At 45.0% G+C, this 22748-nt stretch overlaps 1 protein-coding gene across 1 annotated transcript in view; it reads left to right on the forward strand.

The window, feature by feature from the left end:
- The first annotated feature begins 5632 nt into the window (after nt 1-5632).
- The window catches only part of MBTPS1 (membrane bound transcription factor peptidase, site 1), a 33908-nt gene continuing 16792 nt past the window's right edge, over nt 5633-22748 (forward strand). The window contains exons 1-12 of the mRNA XM_056862500.1: nt 5633-6109; nt 8332-8589; nt 9385-9588; nt 12332-12442; nt 12708-12817; nt 14617-14733; nt 15590-15657; nt 15976-16078; nt 16629-16780; nt 18664-18825; nt 19812-19956; nt 22130-22318. Of these exons, the coding sequence (XP_056718478.1) occupies nt 5923-6109; nt 8332-8589; nt 9385-9588; nt 12332-12442; nt 12708-12817; nt 14617-14733; nt 15590-15657; nt 15976-16078; nt 16629-16780; nt 18664-18825; nt 19812-19956; nt 22130-22318 (1806 nt within the window). The 5' untranslated portion in view covers nt 5633-5922. The remainder of the gene's footprint in view (nt 6110-8331; nt 8590-9384; nt 9589-12331; nt 12443-12707; nt 12818-14616; nt 14734-15589; nt 15658-15975; nt 16079-16628; nt 16781-18663; nt 18826-19811; nt 19957-22129; nt 22319-22748) is intronic.

The raw sequence follows: 22748 nt of genomic DNA on the forward strand, positions 1-22748 counted from the left end.
AGCTGTCAGGCTTCAGATGAAAATGATTCCTTTTTCCATATTATGTCAGGATTCCTATTTGCCTGTCTAGAAATATTCTGTTAGTCATCTTTGATGTGTCTGTAAACTTGTGGTTTGTATGAAGCCCGTTGGTGTTCAAATATTGAACTGTGTTATTGAGCGTGCAAAAAAAAGTGTTTGTGTTTCTTATATACAGAGTAGTAGTAATATCTTCTGGTCTTTCACGGATGAAAATGGAGACATACTTGCCTGAACGAAATTCTCTTAGCAGGGATCATGGGATACATCATTCCACTGATGAAGAATTATCATTGGGTCTGTTTATCCCCAACATGGTGTCTTACTGTTGTGTTTACTGGTAGCCATTTGCCATCCCTAGTTTTTTCCACCTACTCTGAGTAGGGGATACTTCAGAAGAACCCAGTGCCTTTGTGTCCACAGGGGAGAAACCAGTTCAGAAACAGCTGCCTCTGTCACAATAAGATGGTTGGTTTGCTACACCTCAGTGTTTTATGATTAGCCCAGCCCCCCATGGCAGCTATTTTAAGGAAATGCCCACTCCCATTTTTACAATTCCAAAAGTGCCCATGGGCTTAGCAAAATTTGAAACCTCTGCCATGTACCATCTTCTATTATTCTACAATACCCTTTTGGTTAAAGATAACGTTAGTAGAACAAAATTGTTCTGTAAAGCCCAACCATGCAATATGTTTTTGCACCCTGTTTTTGCATACTTTTTGTGTGTGTGTCTTCAAGTCACAGCCGACTTATGGCAACTCTGTAGGGTTTTTAAGCCAAGAGATATTTGGAGGTGGTTTGCCCTTGCCTGCCTGTGCATCACAACTTTGGTATTTCTTGGAGTTTGCCCATCCAAAAACTTACTAGGGCTAATCAGGCTAGCCTGGAGATATCCAGGTCAGGATGATCTGATAGTGGTAGAATAAAATGGTTCTATGAGGTCCAACTACATAGTATGTACTTGCAATCATTCTCTACAGCCAGATAGTAGCTGTAGTGTAGGGAATTTATTTCAGTGTGGTAGTGGTTAAGAGCGTTGGTTTGGAGCAATAGACTCTGATTCTGGAGAACCGGGTTTGATTCCCCACTCCTTCACATGAGCAGTGGATGCTAATCTGGTGAACTGGATTTGTTTCCCCACTCCTACACATGAAGCCAGCTGGGTGGCCTTGGGCAAGTTAGTTTTTTCAGAACTCTCTCAGCCTCACCTACCTCACAGGGTGTCTGTTGTGGGGAGGCGAAGGGAAGGTGATTGTAAACTGGTTTGATTCTTCCTTAAGTGGTAGAGAAAGTCGGCATATAAAAACCAACACCGCTTTTTATATTTCACCAGACGCCACAGGGCCTGATTGGGATCACAGTGCAGTGTTTTTCTGACCCAAAATGGGCCCAGACGGCCACTTCTTGTGCCGTTACAGGCTGTGGGGAATGTGAGTTGAGGAGGGAGAACTCAGACCTGACTTACACATAAACATATGTAGATTGAGCCGTAGTTGTTCACAGGGCATCTCTGCTCAGTGTATGAAATAGCTGGCCATTTCACTGCCTGGTGCTGCAGTGTTTCGTGCATTCACATTTCCATATATTTAGATCTGGGTGGTCAGGATGATGCATCTTCTCTAGCACACCCGGAAGCAGATGCATTTTCCCATCCACTCAGATTTTAATTCAAGAGACCTAGAGGAGGTCCCCCTTAAGAATTACAATGAAAGAAAGTCATACTTAGAAAATTTTAACATGCCAGTCCCCCAAAGGAAAAACAAATCAGCAAAGGGATTTGTCAGGGAATGATGTCAGAAAACAGGTACCAGCTAGTGCGCATGGCATTTTTATAGTTCTATCAATATATGTGGTGCTTTACTTATGTTTCACATATTTCCCCCCTTTTTTCTGAAATTTGGCCTTTTATGCATGGCTGTTCCCCTTGCAGTCACCCCTCCAATGACTTTGGGTCTTTGTTTTGATTATGCATGCCATTTCCGACTGTCAGAGGTCGCCTTGGCCTCCCCCTGTCTTTCGAGGGACCTGTTTTATCTCAAATTTCAAAATGAGAGGAAAGGCAGAGCGAGAGCGAGGCAACCTCTGACGGTCGGAAACAGCATGTGTAATCAAAACAAAGACCCGAAGTTGTCGGAGGGGTGACTGCAAGCGAAACAGCCATGCATAGAGGCCTTGGTCTAAGTAGGACAAGGATTTTCACATTCTTCTTCTCCCAGCTGAATGGTGACTGGCCACAGGCATATTATTTAAGAATAGGAGAAGCCAGACGATTGATCCAAACTCAATGGAAGGGGTTTTGTGTCTCCTGCCAGTTGTGATTGAAGTCTTTTCTCCCCTACATGCTTTACATTTGAATTGAAATATGGCAAAGGACATACCAGTAATTTGTCCGTGAAAACCTTCGTCAGATTTTTAGAGCTTTGGGAATAAATGCTACAAACATCCAGCAGTTTGCATTTCTATTGCTCTTCCCCTTCAAAGCTGCCACTTGGAGGAGAAAGATTCTTGAAGCTCTTTTCTACAAAAGCTGCTGAATTGATGGTTGATAACAAAATGTGATTAATGAATGCAGGACTGATTAATATAAGTGGACATCTGAAAAGCACTCTCTTTAAGGCATTATGGGCTTTCAAGTGTCAGCCAAAAGCCCATGCAGCTCTGTTTATAAGTTGTAATCATAAGCCTTTTTAATTTAATGTAAGTGCCACTAAAAGCAAGGGGACATTTCCAAATTAACAATGTTTGGGGTGCACAGTTAATTCGTCAATGACCACCTGATCATCCCTAGTCAGAAGAAAATTGGATTTAATTGAATGAGCCCACTAAGCAAAATATTAAGCATTTCCAATATAGGTGAAATGTATCTGACTGTGCATCAATAAAAAATTGGAAGTGAAAATTTAGTTAAACTGATATAGATTTGAACCCCACGCTCTTCCAAAGGCAGTGATGACTTCACAGATGTTTCAGTACCCTTTAAGCAGCATACTAAACAGAGTATACTCTTAATCCCGGGGTAACTCTGCTTTTTGTGGCACTGTTAATAAAGCAAAGATAGCCATAAGCTATTGTCATGAGGCGACAAGAGTCACTGGAAAAGACAGTCATGCTAGGAAAAGTTGAGGGCAGAGGGGAAAAGAGGAAGACCCAAGAAGAGATGGATGGACTCAATAAAGGAAGCCACAGCCTCCAGTTTGCAAGATCTGAGCAAGGCTGTTAAGGATAGGACATTTTGGAGGACTTTCATTCATAGGGTCGCCATGAGTCGGAACAAGACTACATCTCCCACAGGGCTTTGCGGCACACGCGCTCCTAGGGCCGACCCCCGCCCTCACAGCTAACGCGGCCTCCATCCGTTCGGCCCACAATACCCCGAGGTTTCCCAACCGCTCCCTGGGAGATGTAGTCCCACGCTTCGACAGCCTCGCCGGGAGAAAACGAGGCGAAGACTACGCGTCCCAGAATGCTCCAGGCTCGCCGTTTCTGTTGTTCATGGCAAGCGGCTTCTCCTCAGTCGCCCGGCCCAGCTGCTGGCCGCGGGTCCGGGGACGCAGGGCAGGACCGGCGTCCCCTTGAGGCGGGCTCGGCTCGCGGGGTCGTCTCGGGGCTCTGAGGCGGAGGCCCGAAGTTTCAACCGCCGGCGGTGGGTCCATGCGGGGCCGGTCAGCGAAGGGGCTCCTTTGACCGCTTTTCAGGCCTTCACGCTTGGGCTAGCTCGCCTCAGGCTGCAGTCGCACGACTGCCTGCTCTTCCATCCAAAACGGGTGGATTGGGAGTGGGGGGGGGAAAGGAGGGCAGGACTTCTCTTTGTGTAGAAAGCTAGCATGTCTGAGGGTGGGGGGAAGGCTTGCGTCCTCCTTGACACGCTCGCTTTCAGCGTGCGGGGAATGGATTCCCTTAATGTCGCGGTTGGAGCAGTGGGCTGGGAGCGGAAACTGTTGGAAATACAATGTCTAGCGCACGAAATATTGTCGAAGGCTTTCACGGTCAGAGTTCATTGGTTCTTGTGGGTTATCCGGGCTCTGTGACCGTAGTCTTGGTATTTTCTTTCCTGACGTTTCGCCAGCAGCTGTGGCAGGCATCTTCACAGAAGTAACACTGAAGGACAGTGTCTCTCAGTGTCAAGTGTGTAGGAAGAGTAATCTATAGTCAGAAAGGGGTTGGGTTTTGAGCTGAATCATTGTCCTGCAAAAAGTATCAAAGGTAATGTGCTAATCATTGTCCTGTAAGTATCAAGATAATGTGCTAATGAGGGTGTGGTATGTTAATATGGAGCCATTGTATCCTGAAGTGATCTGTTAATGTGTGAAATCCAAAGCTAATCTTCATGGCTATTGTGGACTGTAGTCTTTGTCTGGAGGTTTTCACAAAGATTGATTAAAGAAAGGAAGATCAGCAGGGGGCAGCAAGGGTGAAAGTTGGATAGATAGAAAGGTGGTGATCCTTCTCCCTTCTCTTCCTGTGTTCTTGTTCGTTCCCATAATGCACCCCTCCTCTTCTTGTTACAGTGAAAGAGAGGAGCAACAGGCCGCACGTTGCCCTGTTAGTTATGGACCCTAGTTAGAAATAAGCCTGGCTCTCAGTCGTTTACCAAGTTTGTGATTTCTGAATAAACTCACTTTGTTTAGTCCTTAATCAGACTCAGGATCATTCTTAAGAAAAACTCCCATTTCCTTCAGAAACACCCTGGTGCAAATCCTCGTTCGACCTCAGAACTCTCTGGGTGGCCTTGGGCCAGTCGTTGTCGATTGAGACCACCTCGGAGGAGTGTTGTGAGCGTACAGTGGGGCTGGTTGCACTGGGGTGGAACCCAGTCATTGCATTGCACCTTGGAGACCTTTGGCCTGTGGGGTTTCCTAAGGTTCCGTCTTGCCCCCCCTCCCCCATGCCTTTCAACATAGGTGAAAGCTGCAGGGAGAGGCCATCTGGAGATGTGGGCTCAATATGCAGTATTGACCTTTATAACCTTTATAGCCCTGTACAGCCTGGGACCAACAGTGTTGAAATGTTTTAAATAAATAAAAGAAATGCAGAAGTAACTATAAAAAAAACCCTTGTAAACTACATGGTCAGAATGGAACAAAGTGGAAGAACTGCAGTCTCACATCTTCCTGCAAATAAGCATAGTTTATTTTTAAATTTTATTTATTTCATTTATACTCTACATTTCTATCCAGTGAGGACCCAAAGTGGCTTACCTCATTCATTTCCCCATTTTATCCTTACAACAACCCTGTGAAGTAGGTTAGACTGAGAGTGTGACTGGCCCGAGGTCACCCAGCAAGCTTCCATGGCAGAGTGGGGTTTGAACCTGGATCTCTCACCACAGAGTAACGTCTCTAGGCTTTGAGCACTTGAATGCCCTGTGCAAGTGTTACTATTATTGCAACAGTTAAAGTTTACTTTCCATTTATTCTTGGACAACGTTTAGCTACAGTCAAGTTCATTGACTTCTCTATGAGAGTCACACATGGGTAAATAAAAGCAGGGTTGCATTTGTGTTTATCTTCTTGTGGCTCAGCAGTATATTGTGTTAGAAAATGTTTGATTTAAGCAATTATTGTATGATTGTTCCCACAGGTCGGATTGCTTATTTTCTGGGACAAGCCTTTGCTGCTTTGGCCTCATCTTTTCTCTTCAGAATGGAGCATGGAACTCAGCTGTTGGTTCCTGAATGACAGGACCCTTCGATCAAAAAATGGAGAAAAAACGTAGAAAGAAATGAGCCTGTTTACTAGGCTTTATCTGAAAAGACCATGAAGGCAAGACTTTTACTTATCTTGGACAAAACATTAAGACTGTCCAGTTGAGAAGCACTTAGAAAGGCACCGTTTTCTGAAACAGGAAAAAAAGAACTGATTCATGGCGAAGCAAGGGGTGAATTGAATTCATGGCATTTTTGGAATGACACCATATTCTTTGTTGACCATGAGGCTTGCAAACATCTGGTTGTTCCTGACTGCGATCCTACTTTGTGGCAGACACCACCTGGGGACCAGGCTGGGGAATTCTTCTCACGAGAGCCCCCAGTGTCCTGAATGCTCTCATCATACGCTGAAAGTAGAATTTTCATCAACAGTAGTGGAACACGGTAAATGTGGTTTTAAAAATATATAATAAATGAAACCATGATTTATTTGTGGCAGGTTGGGCTATAGTGCTTATAGTGTTCTATGTTCTGGGTTTTTTTTTTTAAAAAGGATAGGATCAATCAATCTTTATTAAAAACAGTCATAGACCAGCACAGCTCTTCACAATTTACCACTGAAACCCTTAGTATTACACTCTACCCACAGGTTTATACAAATAGTAAAAAAGTTATTTGCACAATTTGCAAACTATACATACTACCCATTAAAATCATTGGCATACCAATGTTCTCAGCAGCGTCTGACAGATTCTACAGGCCGCTGCACAAAACTTTGCCGTTCCTACTGTAACCTGTAAATTTTAATCTATAAGCAACATTTTAGTATACTCCGGACCTGAATGGCTGGGATGCCGACTAAGCCAGGGGGAGATAAACTTAGAACGAACCTATTGGTATAGTGGACAGCGCAGTAGAACATGCGCCGTTGTTTCAGTTTCCTTTAAAAAGTATAGGATAAGGTGGCTGTGTTTAGAAAATTTAAAGATTCCACCTTACAAGCCGTTATGATGAATCCTTTCCATATTGACTGGTCTCCCATGGGATCTCTAAGCATTTGTCACAAAATCCCTGTGTGTTGCAAAGGATTCTGGGGCATATTCCAGGTTGCATGACACATTCACGTGAGTTGCCGTTCAGGCTTGTTGGCCTTTACCATCAATATGTGTACTGAGAACTCAGAGGCTCATATTTCCATATTAATTAGCTTCTCAGATAAGTTTCTGAGGAACCCCTGGAATTCCTTGGAATACGTAGCATAACAGCTGCAGTGAAATCATCTGCAGGCTGTCCACAGGCTAGCTGGAACAGAATCATCTCTGCCGATACACACATGAAGTTGCCCTATACTAAATCACACAGCTATTTCTCCCCAACGGGGACCCAGAGTCACTTCCAATATTATTCTCCCCTCCTCCATTTTATCCTTCCAACAAGAAGCCCTGTGAGGTAAGTTAGGTCCAGGGAGAGTGACTGGGCCAAAGTCACCCATCACACTTCCATGGCAGAGTGAGGATTCAAACCTGGGACTCCCAGATCCTAATGTATGTGTCAGTTTTGCCAGGGGGCTCCTTTTGAAGTGGGCGGAAGGTGACAAGTCCAGTTCCCCAGATACCAAAGAGGCATGCTGATAAGTCCTGTTGCCATAGCTGCTACTGCCTCTTTGGCCTCCAAGTTGCCAAGGGAGGCGGCAGCTAGCTCCTTCCATCGAGTGAACAGTTTCTGACCCTTCTTATTTGATCCAAAGTATACAATGCACTTATATTTTAGGTTGGGATGGCCACCTTCTGGAAGGTAGAAGTGCAGATGCCAGTTCTGAAAAGGCTGGAGAGTAGGGTTTGCAGAAGGCCCGGAAGTGAGCAAGCTGGTGATGTTTATATATCTCCAAGACTGCTGCTATAGCAGAGCTTGCTGTATAAATGTTTGGGATGGTTTCTGAAGCATTATGGGAATGGAGATACATATGTATGTATGGAATGTTTTATTTATTTATGACTTTGTATATCATGATCCCTTCAGAGCTTGCATTGTCTTATTTCCCTTACACATTTAGATGTACGATTAACCAGGGTTTGGGAACAGGCTGCACTACTTTGTTCTCTGTTGCAAATTTCCCGCACTCTCTGTACCCAAGTTTGGCATTGTGATTAGCCCAGGCTAAAATTGTCTCCGGGGCCCTGACCTGGATGGCCCAGGCTAGCCTGATCCCGTCAGATCTCAGAAGCTAAGCAGGGGTCAGCCCTGGTTAGTATTTGGATAGGAGACCACCAAGGAATACCAGGGTTGCTGTGCAGAGGAAGGCACTGGCAAACCACCTCTGTTAGTCTCTTGCCATGAAAACCCTAAAAGGGGTCGCCATAAGTCGGCTGCGACTTGACGGCACTTTACACAAACAAAATTGTCTCCAAAGATTCTCCTGAACTTACTTTGAGATCCAAATCCCTAAACCCCAGTTAATGTTATGTTTACATCATGTAGTTGATGCTTGTTTTATCTGGTTTGGTTTGGTGAGCCTTTACCTTGAGTTAATAATTCACAACGGTCCTCCTTTCATTAGCTTTTCTCTCGGAAGCAAAGTTGGTCCTTATCCATCGTTCTCTGCAGGATAGCACTTGGCAGTTTCCATTTCTGGCGCCCTTTCTTAACATGTGGCAGTTTCCTTCCAGAATACATTGTGGCGTTCAATGGCTACTTCTCAGCCCAGGCAAGAAGCAAATTTATTTCCTGGGCACTGAAGAACAGTGACATCGAAAATTGGAGGATTGTGCCTCGGAACAACCCAGCCAGCGACTACCCGAGTGATTTTGAGGTGATCCAGATCAACGAGAAACAGAAAGACGGCGTGCGGACGCTGGAAGACCATCCCAATATCAAACGAGTTACCCCCCAAAGAAAAGTCTTTCGCTCACTCAAGTACACTGAAAGTAAGTATCTGTGAGACTCCCCTATCTCCAGCACAGGTGGCCTACCCTCTTGCTGGATTTCTCTGGCAGGCTCCCCAGGCCTCAGAACGGGAGAAAGGGGTTGTGTCACCCATTTCTTTCTCCTCACCCCAGGACTGGAGCTCTTATCGCCCCAGAGCTCAGTTCTCACCTTCTCCTCAGCCTTTACAGGAGCCTACTTTTAAGATGCCCCATTCCCACCACCCTTCCTTTCCTTGCCTCCTCGTCCTGGCAGCCTCAGACTATACCCTGGGCCATGTTGGCTAGGCCCGTCCCTTGCTCCTCCCTGGCTTGACAGCTCTCTCCCCCCCCCCCAGCCTTCTTTGCACCATTGGCTAGGCAGGGAGATGGATGGGGGTAGGCCTTTGGTTCACTGAGTATATCTAGGCCTCTCCCAGGCCTGTCCCTACCAATCGGCAGGGCTGGGCATGCTGCAGCTTGTGCTGGGGTTGGCTGTCCTGAGGCCAGCCCTCTTTCCCTTGTCTGGGCGTCTCCCCTAGCTGAGGGAGTCGGAGGCCTCTTGGGAGCGCTCCTGGACGAGGCCTCCGCTGGCTCCGTTGATGGGGTCACCTTCAGCCCTGCAGACCTAGGTGGCAGATAGGAGCCCTGCCACTTGGTCTCCCTGGCAGGAAGCATAGACAGTGCGGGGGCTGCAGGGTCATGCACCATCTTTAGCTATGGGGCAAGGTACTCCGTGGCTTTGATATATAGATATATCTAAGGGCTCCTTGATCTGTTTTTTTTTTTAATCCTTTCCACAACTCTCAAAACGCATAGCCGATCCAGCGTTTCCCTGCAACGAAACCCGGTGGACCCAAAAATGGCAGTCCTCCCGTCCTCTCAGAAGAGCAAGTTTGTCACTGGGCTCCGGATTTTGGCACGCGACTGGCAGGCACTCGAGCAGGCGTTTGCTGAGAGCTATACCCCGACAAGTCGCTCAGACGCTTCAGGCAGACGTCCTCTGGCAGATGGGTTTTACAGGTACTTTTTGCCTTGGTGAAAGCTATAAATGGAATCCATAAAGGCGGGAAGCATGTAGCTGATTGGATTGCTGCAGAATCCAGTTTAGCGCAAGTCGTTTTCCCACCACGGTCATTGTGTTACAGCAGGGGTGGGGAACCTTTTTTCTGCCAAGGGCCATTTGTATATTTATAACATCATTTGCGGGGCACACAAAATTAACTTAAAAATTAGCCGACCAAGCCCCAAGCAGGCAGCTGCCCCAGATGACCCCCCCCCCCCGCGGGCAAGCAGGCAGGCATCCAACCAGTGGCGCACTCGCCCACCTGGTGGCACAGGATGGTTTGTTGCACCGTAGGCAACAATAGCCGTCCAGCCACATGCTGGAGTTGCTCCTGCTCTGCATGGTCGGGGCCAGATTCTACAGCCGGCTCCTGCTACCTCCACCTGCAGTGATGAAATGAGGATACACTGGCTAAGAACCACCCCCCCCCCCCGCACATTCTGGCCCTGCCTCCTTTAACCCCTCCATTGTCACCACTTCCGCCCCCAGCCCTCTTGTAGTACAGAGGGAATATGTTTCTCCATGGCCCAGGTGGGAAAGGGTTAACACAGCTTCTTGGGCGGTCCTAGCAGCTCCATAGCTATTGACTCTTCTGCAAGGGGGGAAAAGGTTCATGTTCTCATCAAAACAAACACATCTGCCTTGAATAGAGGCTATTCCTGTCTGCGGGAGGGGGCAGATCACCAGTCTTAGATCCTTCTGAGCTAGAGATCTGCCAGGTCCCACGAAGGGTCAAATAATTTTGCAGGCCTTAAACATCCCCCGGGCCTGACATTCCCCACCCCTGTGTTACAGGAATGGCTAGCATGTGGATAGTGGTTCCATACAGCAGCAGAATGCGTACCATAGGAGTCTGTATTCCTGCAGAGTCTTAAAGCATAGCCACACCAGAGAGTCGAATTGGTATTAAAAGTCATTATAGTCTGTTAAGGCTGGGTTAGGAAATTCCTTCCATGGTACCCTCTCTAAGCTAGAATTCCTGGAGTTCTTTGGGGAAGCCATGACGGTTGAACTGGGATAAAGCTTCTTTAAGTTTATAGTACAGGTAAGAGATCTGATTTTGTAAGGCAGAGCTAATTGTAAAGCTGCTCAGTATTTTAATATGCCCATGTGGGAAAGCCACAACAAGGTAATGCAGGCAAGTCTGTTTTCCATTGTATTACATTGATCTGCTCCTGCTGTGTAAACATTTACATTCTTTTCTATAACATTATAAGTTGTTTTGGAAAGAGAAACTGCAATGTTTTGTTTTTGTTTGCAACAGGAAGCAAATCCCTCAATTTGGAACCTACTGAATTATTCTCATTACAGTGCTGTTGGGAGTATTTTTTTAAGACTGATGAGATTATATACTTTATTATGGGAGAGGGAGAAGTTTTTCTCCCTCTCCCATAATACTAGAACATGAGGTCATCTGCTAAAGCTGGAGGGTGAGAGATTCAAAACAGATAAAAAGAAGTATTTTTTCACACAACACATAGTTAAATTGTGGAACTCCCTGCCCCAGGATGTGGGGATGGCTGCCAGCTTGGCGGGCTTTAAGAGGAGAGTGGACATATTCATGGAGGAGAGGGGTATTCATGGCTGTTAGTTAGAATGGATACTAGTCATGCTGCATACCTATTCTCTCTAGTATCAGAGAAGCATGCCTATTATTTTGGGTGCGGTGGAACACAGGCAGGATGGTGCTGCTGTACTCGTCTTGTTAGTGGCTTCCTAGAGGCACCTGGTTGCCCACTGTGTGAACAGACTGCTGGACTTGATGGGCCTTGGTCTGATCCAGCAGGGCCTTTCTTATGTTCTTATGTTCTTATTCCTTTACATTTACATGAGCCTACCCAACTAGAGCAGTCAGGAGGCCCTGCTTCAGATGCCCCCGCTGTCTTAGATTAGGTGGGTGGCAACCTGGGACAGGGCCTTCTTGGTCGTGGCACCAAAACTCTGGACTCTCTCCCCAGGAGAGAGTCCTTTTGCCCCCTTTTGCTGCCATCTGCCACCAGCAGATGAAGACTTTTTTTTGTGTTGTTCGGCATACCCTCAGTGATCCCTACTCCCTGCCCGATGTTTTTTTTTTAATGTTATGTTATGTTTAGGTTATGTATTTTGGCTCTGGTTTTAATGATGGGTTTTTTGAGGAGGGTCAGTGGTATTTAAGATGTGATTTTATGATGTATGTTTTTCATTTGTTAGCCGCCTTGGTGGCCCTTATGAGGGCAGAAAGGAAGGGTATAAATTTTGTAAAATAAAATAAATTTAATAAGCTCTCTGTGTCTTGCTGTCTTACGTCACCTCATGCCCAGTTGCATACACACGTAGCCTTCCAAAAACATCTCCTACTTGGATGTAACTTCATAACTCCTCATATTCATGGAGGAAAGGGGTATTCATGGCTATTAGTTAAAATGGATTAGTTAAGAGGGGAGTGGACATATTCATGGAGGAAAGGGGTATTCATGGCTATTAGTTAAAATGGATACTGGTCATGCTGCATACCTATTCTCTCTCGTATCAGAGGAGCATGCCTATTATATTAGGTGCTGTGGAACACAGGCAGGATGGGGCTGCTGCAGTAGTCTTGTTTGTGGGCTTCCTAGAGGCACTTGGTTGGCCACTGTGTGAGCAGGCTCCTGGACTTGATGGGCCTTGGTCTGATCCAGCAGGGCCTTTCTTATGTGCTTATATTCTTATCTTTACAAACAGGAGCTGGAGTGCGTGTGGCTGTATTTGACACTGGACTGAGTGAGAAACACCCACACTTCAAGAATGTAAAAGAGAGAACCAACTGGACGAATGAGAGAACCTTGGACGACGGTGAATTTGACCGCTTATTCTTGAAATAAAGCTTGACAGTAATTCATTAGTAATTCATTTTTTTGTGCTGTCTTTTGGCCTGCAAGAAGCCTCGTGGCTTTTTTGTTTGTTTGCGGAGACAAGCATAGCAAGGTTTATTTGAATAGTCTGAATCATCAGCACAAGGGTGTCGGTGTGCCCAGGTTCCTGTTAAGAGTGTTAAATATCTGTGACAGAGACCACAGAATGTTTTGAGTCGCATTTCACCCGCCGCTTCTTTCGACAGGCCTGGGCCATGGGACTTTCGTAGCGGGCGTGATCGCTAGCATGAGGGAATGCCAAGGGTTTGCACCAGACTCGGAACTCCACATATTTCGAGTTTTCACTAATAACCAGGTACGTTCCTTAAACTGACTGCAGGGTCATGTCATTAAACATGCTGTTCAGTTCACTGAAGGTTGGGAATTGGCCTGTTGTGTAGCTGCTATTTCTTAAAGGCAGGATTGAGTCTGAAGATTTGTTGTTGCAGTCCTGTGCAGAGCGCGTCTTGATGAAGCCCTTTGGACTTAGTTTGGAGTTACTCTGCATAGGATTATGCTTCTAGTGTCTGAGTTTGTATTTTACATTTTCTTTGGGCAACGATTTGGGATTTATCTGTTCTATTTTAAGTGTGTTATTTATGTTACAGACGATTATTTACTTTGGCTAGACAATGCCATCCCATCAGGGGAGTTAATGGGTTGTTTAAATAGGGTACCGTATTGTGAGACAGTATGTCAGTGCTGTTCTGGCCAAATAGACACTCTTCAGCATTCCTTGTTTAGCTGCGACTTGTTCACAAGGCTAGAGACAGATGGATAAAGACTTTTATCTGGGAATCTGTCTGTAAACTGGATAATCAGAGGGTTCTTTTATCAGGGTGGATTTTAATATTACATTGGCAGTTGCCAATCCCCCCCATCAATCAAGATTAAAAATACTAATTATCTTATGGGCTATTTAGATAGTTTCTCCCCCCCCCCCTTTATTCTGATCTCAGTGTGATGTTGTTCAGGGCCAAATTGGCCATATGAACAGTATCATTATCATTAAAGTACATTTATGTTATTGTAAGCAGCCTTGGCCCTGACCTGGATGGAACAGGCTAGCTTGATCTCCTCAGATCTCAGAAGCTAAGCAGGGTCAGCCCTGGTTAGTATTTGGATGGGAGACCACCAAGGAATACCAGGGTTGCTGTGCAGAGGAAGGCACTGGCAAACCACCTCTGTTAGTCTCTTGCCATGAAAACCCCAAAAGGGGTCGCCATAGGTTGGTTGCGACTTGAAGGCACTTTACACACACACACACACACACACACACACACACACACACACACACACACACACACACACAAGCAGCCTTGAGTGAACAGAGAGAGGATATATATGCTAAAAGGTTATTTTATTTCCATTGTGCAATGTTCAGTTTCCTGTATTCAAGCCAGTATAGTGAGTAGTACCTGACTAGGTTTGGAGAGATCTGGATTCAGGTTCTCTCTCTCTAAACACAAACTCACCGGGTTATATGGAACTCATTCTTACTGTTCAGCCAAACTGAACTTGCAGCGTCGTTATAAGGATAAAATCATGCTGGAGATATCATCTGTGCTCTTTGGGGGAAGGACTAAAATAAATAACCTATTTTGAAACAGCATGTCACAGTTCTAACATTGTTTTAAAAGTTTATAGCATGAAATCGTATGAAAACTCTTGTATTGTGTTTAAAGGTAAAATGGCATTTTAAAAATATAATAACTGAAGAGAAAATTCAATAGGAATTTTTTTGGGGGTGGTTTATTTGAGCATTCTGTTGGAGTTGTGGCAGGGTATGTTTTTTAATTTAACTTTTCTAATGAAATATTTAGTGAATATAAAGCTTTACAAATTCATCTTCAATTCCATAAACAAATCATATAGACTTTATTATGTTTATTTCACCATGCTAGTCAGAATAACATTCCACTTATCAAACTTACCTCACTTTTTACTGTGCAACAAAGAAGTTAGTTTACTCAACTCTACACATTCCTTTGGAGTTATGTTCCTTTTCCAGTATCTAGCAAAAACTAATCTTGCAGAGGTTATGGCATTTACGACGATAAAAAATGTTTTTGTTTCCTTAATGCTGCTTAGTGATCAGTTTTCCTTCACAATTAGGTCTCATATACGTCTTGGTTTCTGGATGCCTTTAATTATGCCATCTTAAAGAAGATAGATGTTTTAAACCTCAGTATTGGGGGCCCAGACTTTATGGACCATCCTTTTGTTGACAAGGTTTGTATGAAGAGGGAAAAGAGAATCCTTCTTTGGCAGCAGCAGCATCATTTCTGAATGTTGTTCCCCTGGACTGCCTTGGAAGCCCTAGCTTTAGATGAGTGATTCCTTTGCTTTGGCAGAATAGCAGCATTTTATTTAGTACGGTCTTCTTTAGAGATTCAGACTGTTAAGGAGCCAACTTTTTGCTGGGTCTGGACAGTATTGTTTCAGAATGTTTGTAGGGCTTGCATTATCAAACATATTTCTGGGTTCCTCTCCCCCAAATCACTTAAAAATTGGCTGAACTCTGCTCTCTGATTTACTAGTTTTCACTATGGATAGTTTTGGGATTTTTTGGTATGGGGAACGTGACTCAGAGCCCATTCCTGAAGGAGGGGGGCAAAGCTCCTTAGGAGCCAGTGTGGCCCCGCGCCGGCGTAGGTGCCACCTTATTGTGGAATAAGGTGGCACCTACTCCGGCACATGGGCAAACACACCGGCAGCCAGCCGCCGCCAGCCCCCACCGCCAGAAGGGAAAGTGTGCCGGTGTGGGGGGGCATTCCTGGGGAAGGAGCTGCTGTTAGGTAGCTTCCTCACCCCTTTGCCCCAGGAATGCCCCCTCACGCTGCGGCGATACTGTGCCACCCTTTTTGGTGGTGCAGCCCCATTGGAGGCAATGGGGGATTTCCCCCTTTTTCTCAATTTTTATTTTTTGAAAAGCCTTTTTTCACCTCCGCAGTAGCTGGGAAGTCTCTAATGAGTTGGCGTGGCTGTGCCACTCCCAGCCACCACAGATCTGGCCCCCCCTTTAGGCTTGGGCTACCCGACTGTAACTTATGATGTTTCAAAAACTGGAATTTTTTTAATTTTGTAGGTTTGGGAGCTGACAGCGAACAATGTTATCATGGTCTCTGCTATTGGAAATGATGGCCCATTATATGGGTAAGCACTTGGACAACATTGACTAAGGACTGCACGATTCTCAGAAATTCCCATTAAAAACTATTGTTTTTTCCCCTTCAGAAATGACATAAATATTTTGTCTTTTATTTTTAGAATGACCTTGGTTAGGTTGCCCCTTTCTCCCTCTTTCCATTGTTTTCAGCAGGTCTTGCTCCCAGGAAACTGTGTGTAGGATTACAGTCTTTTTTGCAGGAGAAAAGCCAACCTCTTGTATCTTAAAAAATATTTTACAAGCCTGTTTCTTTTGAAATAGTCATTAATCTGGATTCTCTCACTGGGTATGCTTTCTTGTTTCAGAACACTCAACAACCCTGCTGACCAAATGGATGTGATTGGGGTTGGTGGCATTGACTTTGAAGATAACATAGCACGGTTCTCATCCAGGGGAATGACCACTTGGGTTAGCATCTTTGGAAATCCTTCTTCTTTTTTAAAGTGCATCTCCATCACTCTAAACACAAAAATCTAGTATTACAGGCTTGTGCAGTTTATGTGATGCTTAGATTTGTTCAGAGTTGAGTTAAACTTTTTAAATTATTGTAACGTTTTCTTGATGGCAGGCCTGGGAAAAAAACCCTAGTCATCCTTTTGAGTAAAAACAATAAGTCCTACCTGTTAGGGCTGGTCTTTGGGACTCAGGGTTAAGTTGGGAAAGGCTGGGGAAACAATTGCTTTTCATGACAATGTTGTTCTGCTAATTTCCTCTCTCCCCTATTTATCAGCTGGGTTGGTTTCCCCACTCCTCCACATCAAGCTAGCTGGGTGACCTTGGGCTAGTCACAGCTCTCTGAGAGCTCTCTCAGCCCCACCTACCTCAGGGTGTCTGTTGTGGGGAGGGGAAGGGAAGGTGATTGTAAGCCGGTTTGATTCTTCCTTAAGTGGTAGAGAAAGTTGGCATATAAAAACCCAACTCTTTTTCTTTTTCTTCTTCCTTCTGTTTCCCTCCCAAGGAATTACCTGGAGGTTATGGTCGGATCAAGCCTGATATAGTCACCTATGGCTCTGGAGTGAGAGGGTCTGGTATGAAAGGTGGGTGCCGCTCCCTCTCCGGGACCAGCGTGGCCTCCCCAGTCGTGGCAGGTGCCGTCACTCTGCTAGTAAGGTAGGTGGCTCAGTTTACACCAGCTTTCATTCATGATTATGAGCAGTTAGTATTGGGGCACCCTGACCTGGGTGGGCCAGGCTAGCCTGATCTTGTCATATCTCGGAAGCTAAGCAGGGTTGGCCCTGGTTAGTACTTGGAGGGGTGACCAGAGGCAGCTGATGGCAAACCACCTCTGAATGTCTCTTGCCTTGAAACTGCTACGGGGTCATTATCATTCGGCTGCAACTTGGTGGCACTTTAACCACAGTCTTGAGGCAAAATTATTTGTAACTGCGGGAAGCTGTTCCAGATGTCAAGCGAAGCTGAGTTTGCCAAGAGTGGAAGTACTTGATGCTTCTTTGAGCATTCAAAGCACTTTCCAATACATGGTCTCCATAATTCTTAGAACAACTTCATAAGGTAGGGCAGCAGCATCCCAGTAATGCACAGGGAGGGCTAGGAGATGAGGATGATATGAGATCTGAACTGGAAGTATCTTGGCCAATAGAGTTCGAAGCATTTGCACCGTGTTTCAGAGTGCATAAGTTTCAGAGTTTCACCTTATTCAGATAGACTTTGTCCACGTGATCTGAAGAGAGTTGACACACTATTTCATACGATGTTGGAATGTCCCCAGTACAATTCTTATCTCGATCAATGGATCGCCCCTGTTTTAATTAAATTACCTGCCCCCATAACAAAAGATCTACCTTTTTGCTGGTGGATAGAGATCCAAAAATGACACTGGCGGTGGCCAAGTATCTCTCCACCATATTTTCCTTAAAGAAATAAAGGCTCCCCATTTACTGCTCAAGACCTTTGGGTCAAGGGAGCCTGAAAAAGAAAAGGAAAGGCACCATGTTTCAGGTGAAGAGTGTTAATGATGTAGCCTTGTAGTTTTTTTAAAAAGTGGTACCTCAGGTAGAAAATGCTTCATTGGGCCAATGGACTCTTGTTTGTTCAACACCTAAATTTATGGGGTCTTCTTAATCCAAATGACTTCCCTTTTTTTCATTGCCCTATGAAAACGACACTTGTCTTTGAAATGTTCAGATCCGCGGCCATTACTTTTACCATTTCATGTTATCTGATGCTGTTTCTGTTGTTATAGGGCTGTAATTCACTGTAGCCAACAAGGAATCTATCACCCTATATGAAGCTCTTAATTTTAGAGGGAGGCTCTGATGTTTTAGGGGACAAAATATCTCGCTGTCTAGACATTTTAGGAACAGGTTTGAACATGTAACACTTACTTGTGAGTGGGTACCATCAGAGATGGCGGGACTTACTTCTGAGTAAACATGCACAAAGAGCCCCGTGGCGCAGAGTGGTAAGCTGCAGTACTGCAGTCAAAAGCTCTGCTCACAACCTGAGTTCTATCCCGAGGGAAGTTGGTTTCAGGTAGCTGGCTCAGCCTTCCATCCTTCCGAGGTTGGTAAAATACCCAGCTTGCTGGGGTTAAAGGGAAGATGACTGGGGAAGGCACTGGCAAACCACCCCGTAAACAATGTGCCTAGAAAACGTCGGGATGTGACATCACCACATGGGTCAGGAATGACCTGGTGCTTGCACAGGGGACCTTTAGCTTTTTAAACATGCACAGGATCAGGCTGTTAAGCAGAAAATCTGACCCCTGGTGGATGTAAAATGAAATAAAATGGGAGCGCTCTATTCCTGATGTGATCGGAATGGAGTCAGATGTTTCGGCGTTCTCTTTAAGTGTCAGTGCTGCTGGTGTCTGGCAGAGGATGCTTATGCAAATGTCTGCAGTGTTCCCCTCAGTGAAAGAACTGTCCAGGTTAGGTTTTCAGTAATAAAATAAAGTTTTATCATTTTAGCCGTGTTGCTTCAGTACCGTGCCCGTAGGATAGTATAATATTTCTGGCATTTCTCATTTTTAGCACAGTTCAGAAGCGGGAAATGGTGAATCCAGCTAGTATGAAACAGGCTCTGATCGCATCTGCACGCCGGCTTCCTGGAGTCAACATGTTTGAGCAAGGGCACGGCAAACTGGATCTTCTCAGGGCTTACCAGATTCTCAATAGCTATAAGCCCCAGGCCAGGTGAGCACTTAGTAATCTCTCAGAGTACAAGTCTCTTTGCTACAGTTTGAACTTCTTTGAAAGGTTTATTCAGCCAAGACCTTTATTAGCTTCTGGGTTCTCACTCCACCCAGCCCCAGCTCTGAACATTTCCTTTTTATACTGGAATTTTGTTGGGAAATGATTTTTATTTTACAGCGAAGGAGAAATCAAACAGGCAACCTAACCAGCCTGTGTGAGGCAGCATGAAAAGCCACCACAACTGCATTGCCACAAAATAAGATTTACTTAATTATAGCACATTTTCCCCCTACCCTTTCTCTGAGGGTGGATCTATCATTCTCTCCCTCTGTTTTCACTACACAACCACATAGGTAGTTCAGGCTGAGAGAGAGAGTAACTGGCCGAGGGTCTGTGGCAGAGTGGGGATTCCAGCCTGTTTGAGTATTGCTTACAATAGGCTGGGTATTCATTTAATGAATAATCAGGACTGTATTTATTTATTTACTTAGATTTTAACCCACCCTTTATCGACTACACCCTTTATCAACTAATTAAAAAGAAATACCATATCAGTGAAAATTCTATTCAAACCTGTTAGCAGACCCTCCTAATTTAACACATTAAAACCCAGAGATCCAATGGCGCCATTAATATCGGTACTGGTACATTGCAGCCAGGTGGAAACATATATGTGAAACTACTGAATAGCTTTTAGCTACCCTTTGATTAAAATTGTCTGCAATGGGTAGGGGTAGAAGGGGCTTCCAATTGGCTATTCCAGTTCTGAACAGTTCCCCCCCTCCCCCCCACCTGTGCTATTATTTCCTGCCATATTAGCTTAAAATAAGACAAACATCTCTGAACAATCCTGGTGTGTTGTTCAAATTTAATCTTGATTGTTACAACCCAAGATCCACTGGGGAGGATGAAGGCAGTTTTTGTTGTTGTGGTGGTGGTTGTTCTGCTCTTTCAAACATATTTATTAATTTTTCTTGCCTGTTCAGTCTAAGTCCAAGCTATGTCGACTTGACGGAATGCCCGTACATGTGGCCTTATTGTTCCCAGCCGATCTACTATGGAGGCATGCCAACTATTGTGAATGTTACCATCCTTAACGGAATGGGAGTCACTGGGAGAATCGTAGACAAGGTAGGATCTGAGATCGTTGTAGCATAGCTAAACTTGAAGAGCAGCTACCATTCACAAACTTGTATTTCTTCCCTAAGGATATCATACCAGTCCTCCTCAGAGAACTGTTGAGGACAGGGGTCAATACAATGTCATTACTATTTTTTAATGTTGCTATTATAGGCATATAGAATCAGTATTTTAAGATCACTACAGCCGGGAGGGAGTCAGTCTTTTCCCTGAGTTTTGGGATCTTTTTGGTTTATTTTTCATTTATTTATAGGCTGGATTTGGTTGTTGTTTCCCCTCATCTTTTTCCCCCCATCCCTTTCTGTTTGATTATCCCATCCTGGTTGACTATTGCTAGGGCACCTTTCTGAATTTTAGAATGTACACGGTTTTAAATTTTATAATATGTATTTTATTTTGATTGTTTCCTTCTGTTGGTAGCTGCCCTGAGCCTGACTGTAGTCAGGAAAGAGTGGGATATAAATCTAAATAAATTTATTTTCATCCTAATTAAATAAATACATTTATTTTCATCCTTCCACTGTACACAGTGTAATATATCTTACTCTCATGGAGATGGATCTGTCAAAATATTGCATTAGCATTCCTGATCAAGTCAACATGTTGCTATATTTCCCCATGTCTGCACTTCCAAGGTAAATTAAGGATCTTGGAATTCCAGCCCCCCCCCCCCCCCCCGTGTAGGCCAAAGATCAAGCAGCATCAATTCAGTAATTTGCATTAAAAATAAATCTGACAGACAACCGAGTTATCTTGGGTAGAACTGGTGCTCTGAAGACATCGGCCTGAGACTTTGGACAGCCACTCGCAGCTTGAATAGACAGTACCGGCCTTGATGGACTGATGGTGTGATTCCTTATAAGGCAGCTTCACCCGTTTATGTTTTTCAAACAGGAACTCCTTATAACAATGCAAACTGCTTCTGAAATGGAGGGAACTATCAAACGCTTTTGTTACGTGACTGGGATGGGTGGGTGTCTGCTCATCTGAACAAGTCCAAAATCTCAATGGGCTTGAAGACCAGACTTTTGGATGTGTCTTTCAGTTCAGTCCTATGCTGAAATGAGTGGGCTTAGACTGGAGTATCTCTAGGATTGCACTGTTTGTTGGATGCCGGCCACTCTTGGGTTCTGTCAGCCTGTAATCCAACCCCTCTGAAGGCTGAGCTGCATACTGGATACTGTATGCTGGATACTCACTGGATACTGGATCTCACTGGATACTGAAGCTGCTGAAGGGAAAACTGCAGAGATCCTGAGATTTTGCATTCAATGCTGATGTAATGCTGGGTGTCTGCCTGCAGGCTGTGGCTTGCAGATTAGGAGCCAGCCTTGGGAACAAGTGTTCCCTTCCAGAGTAGATTGTCGCCTCCCTTTCCTTGTAGGCCTGAACTGTTGCTGTCTGATTGAATTGTTTTTCATATTTTGAAACCCCCCTTTAATCTCGGCGAGAAAGGCAGGCTATAAATGAAGTTAATCGCTGCAGTAGTGATAATGATGATGAACATCTACATTAACATTACCCTTAGTCAATACTAACCGAGTTTGCACACTACTTCAAACCCTGTTTAAGATGAAAAGCTCTGGTTAGCAACTCTGCTGGTATTAACACTAAAAAAAAAAAAAGGTAGAGGTCCCCTGTGCAAGCACTGGGTCATTCCTGACCCATGGGGTGACGTCACATCTCAACATTTACTAGGCAGACTTTGTTTATGGGGTGGTTTGCCAGTGCAGCGCACAGTCATCTTCCCTTTACCCCCAGCAAGCTGGGTACTCATTTTACCAACCTCAGAAGGAAGGAAGGCTGAGTCAAACATGAGCCAGCTACCTGAAACCAACTTCCATTGGGATCTAACTCAGGTCGTGAGCAGAGCTTGGACTGCAGTACTGCAGCTTACCACTCTGCACCATGGGGCTCTTCTATTAACACTAAAGCTACATATAGAGACAGAGAAGTGGAGTTAGTGCATAAACCCTTTCCTGGCTCGCTGTTTGCAAACTGCAATTTGCAGGAAGGCACCCTTCTGTCTGCACCAGGTCTGTGTGATCAACACCGTGACCTTATGGTCCAATTCTTTGCTCCCCCCCCCCCCACCGTCCAAATATAACATAGATCAGCTTTGTGCAAAAATTAACCAAGCCGCATTTTTCTTTCCTCCACGCAGCCCAACTGGCAACCTTATTTGCCGCAGAACGGAGACTACATTGAGGTGGCCTTCTCCTATTCCCCTGTTTTATGGCCTTGGTCAGGGTACCTAGCGATCTCCATCTCTGCAGCCAAGAAAGCGGCCTCCTGGGAGGGCGTCGCGCAAGGACACGTCATGATCACCGTCTCTTCCCCCGCAGAAAACGACGTAAGCTGGCCTCCTTTTCCGGCTGGCGCTTGAGGATTTTCTGCTCAGCAAACCTGTAACAGCTTGCTGTGAATGTGTCGGTCGCTTGTGTGAATGTGGTCCAACTGCTGTGTTTGGGGGAGAGGACCCCGAGGAAGCATCTTCCTGCAATGGGCCTTTATTGCTGTTGGCACCGAGGAATGTTGTGAAAGACAAAACCTCGGCCAGATGTTTTCTGTTTCCGGTCCTGAAAAACGGATTCCCGTGGCACTGCTTGGGGCTGTAGTTCCATTTTCTGCTGTGGACTTGGATGTTGTCAAGAAGTATTGTGAGATCCATGCAGTGTGGTTAGGTTATTTTAGACTCTGGGCATGAAGTGGGAGTGGGGGATCATTAATGTGAGGTGTTCTGAGAACTATAATATATGGGGAGGGGCCGTGGCTCAGTGGTA

The sequence above is a fragment of the Euleptes europaea genome, chromosome 17 (assembly GCF_029931775.1).
Source record: "Euleptes europaea isolate rEulEur1 chromosome 17, rEulEur1.hap1, whole genome shotgun sequence".
In the NCBI taxonomy this organism is placed as follows: domain Eukaryota; kingdom Metazoa; phylum Chordata; class Lepidosauria; order Squamata; family Sphaerodactylidae; genus Euleptes; species Euleptes europaea.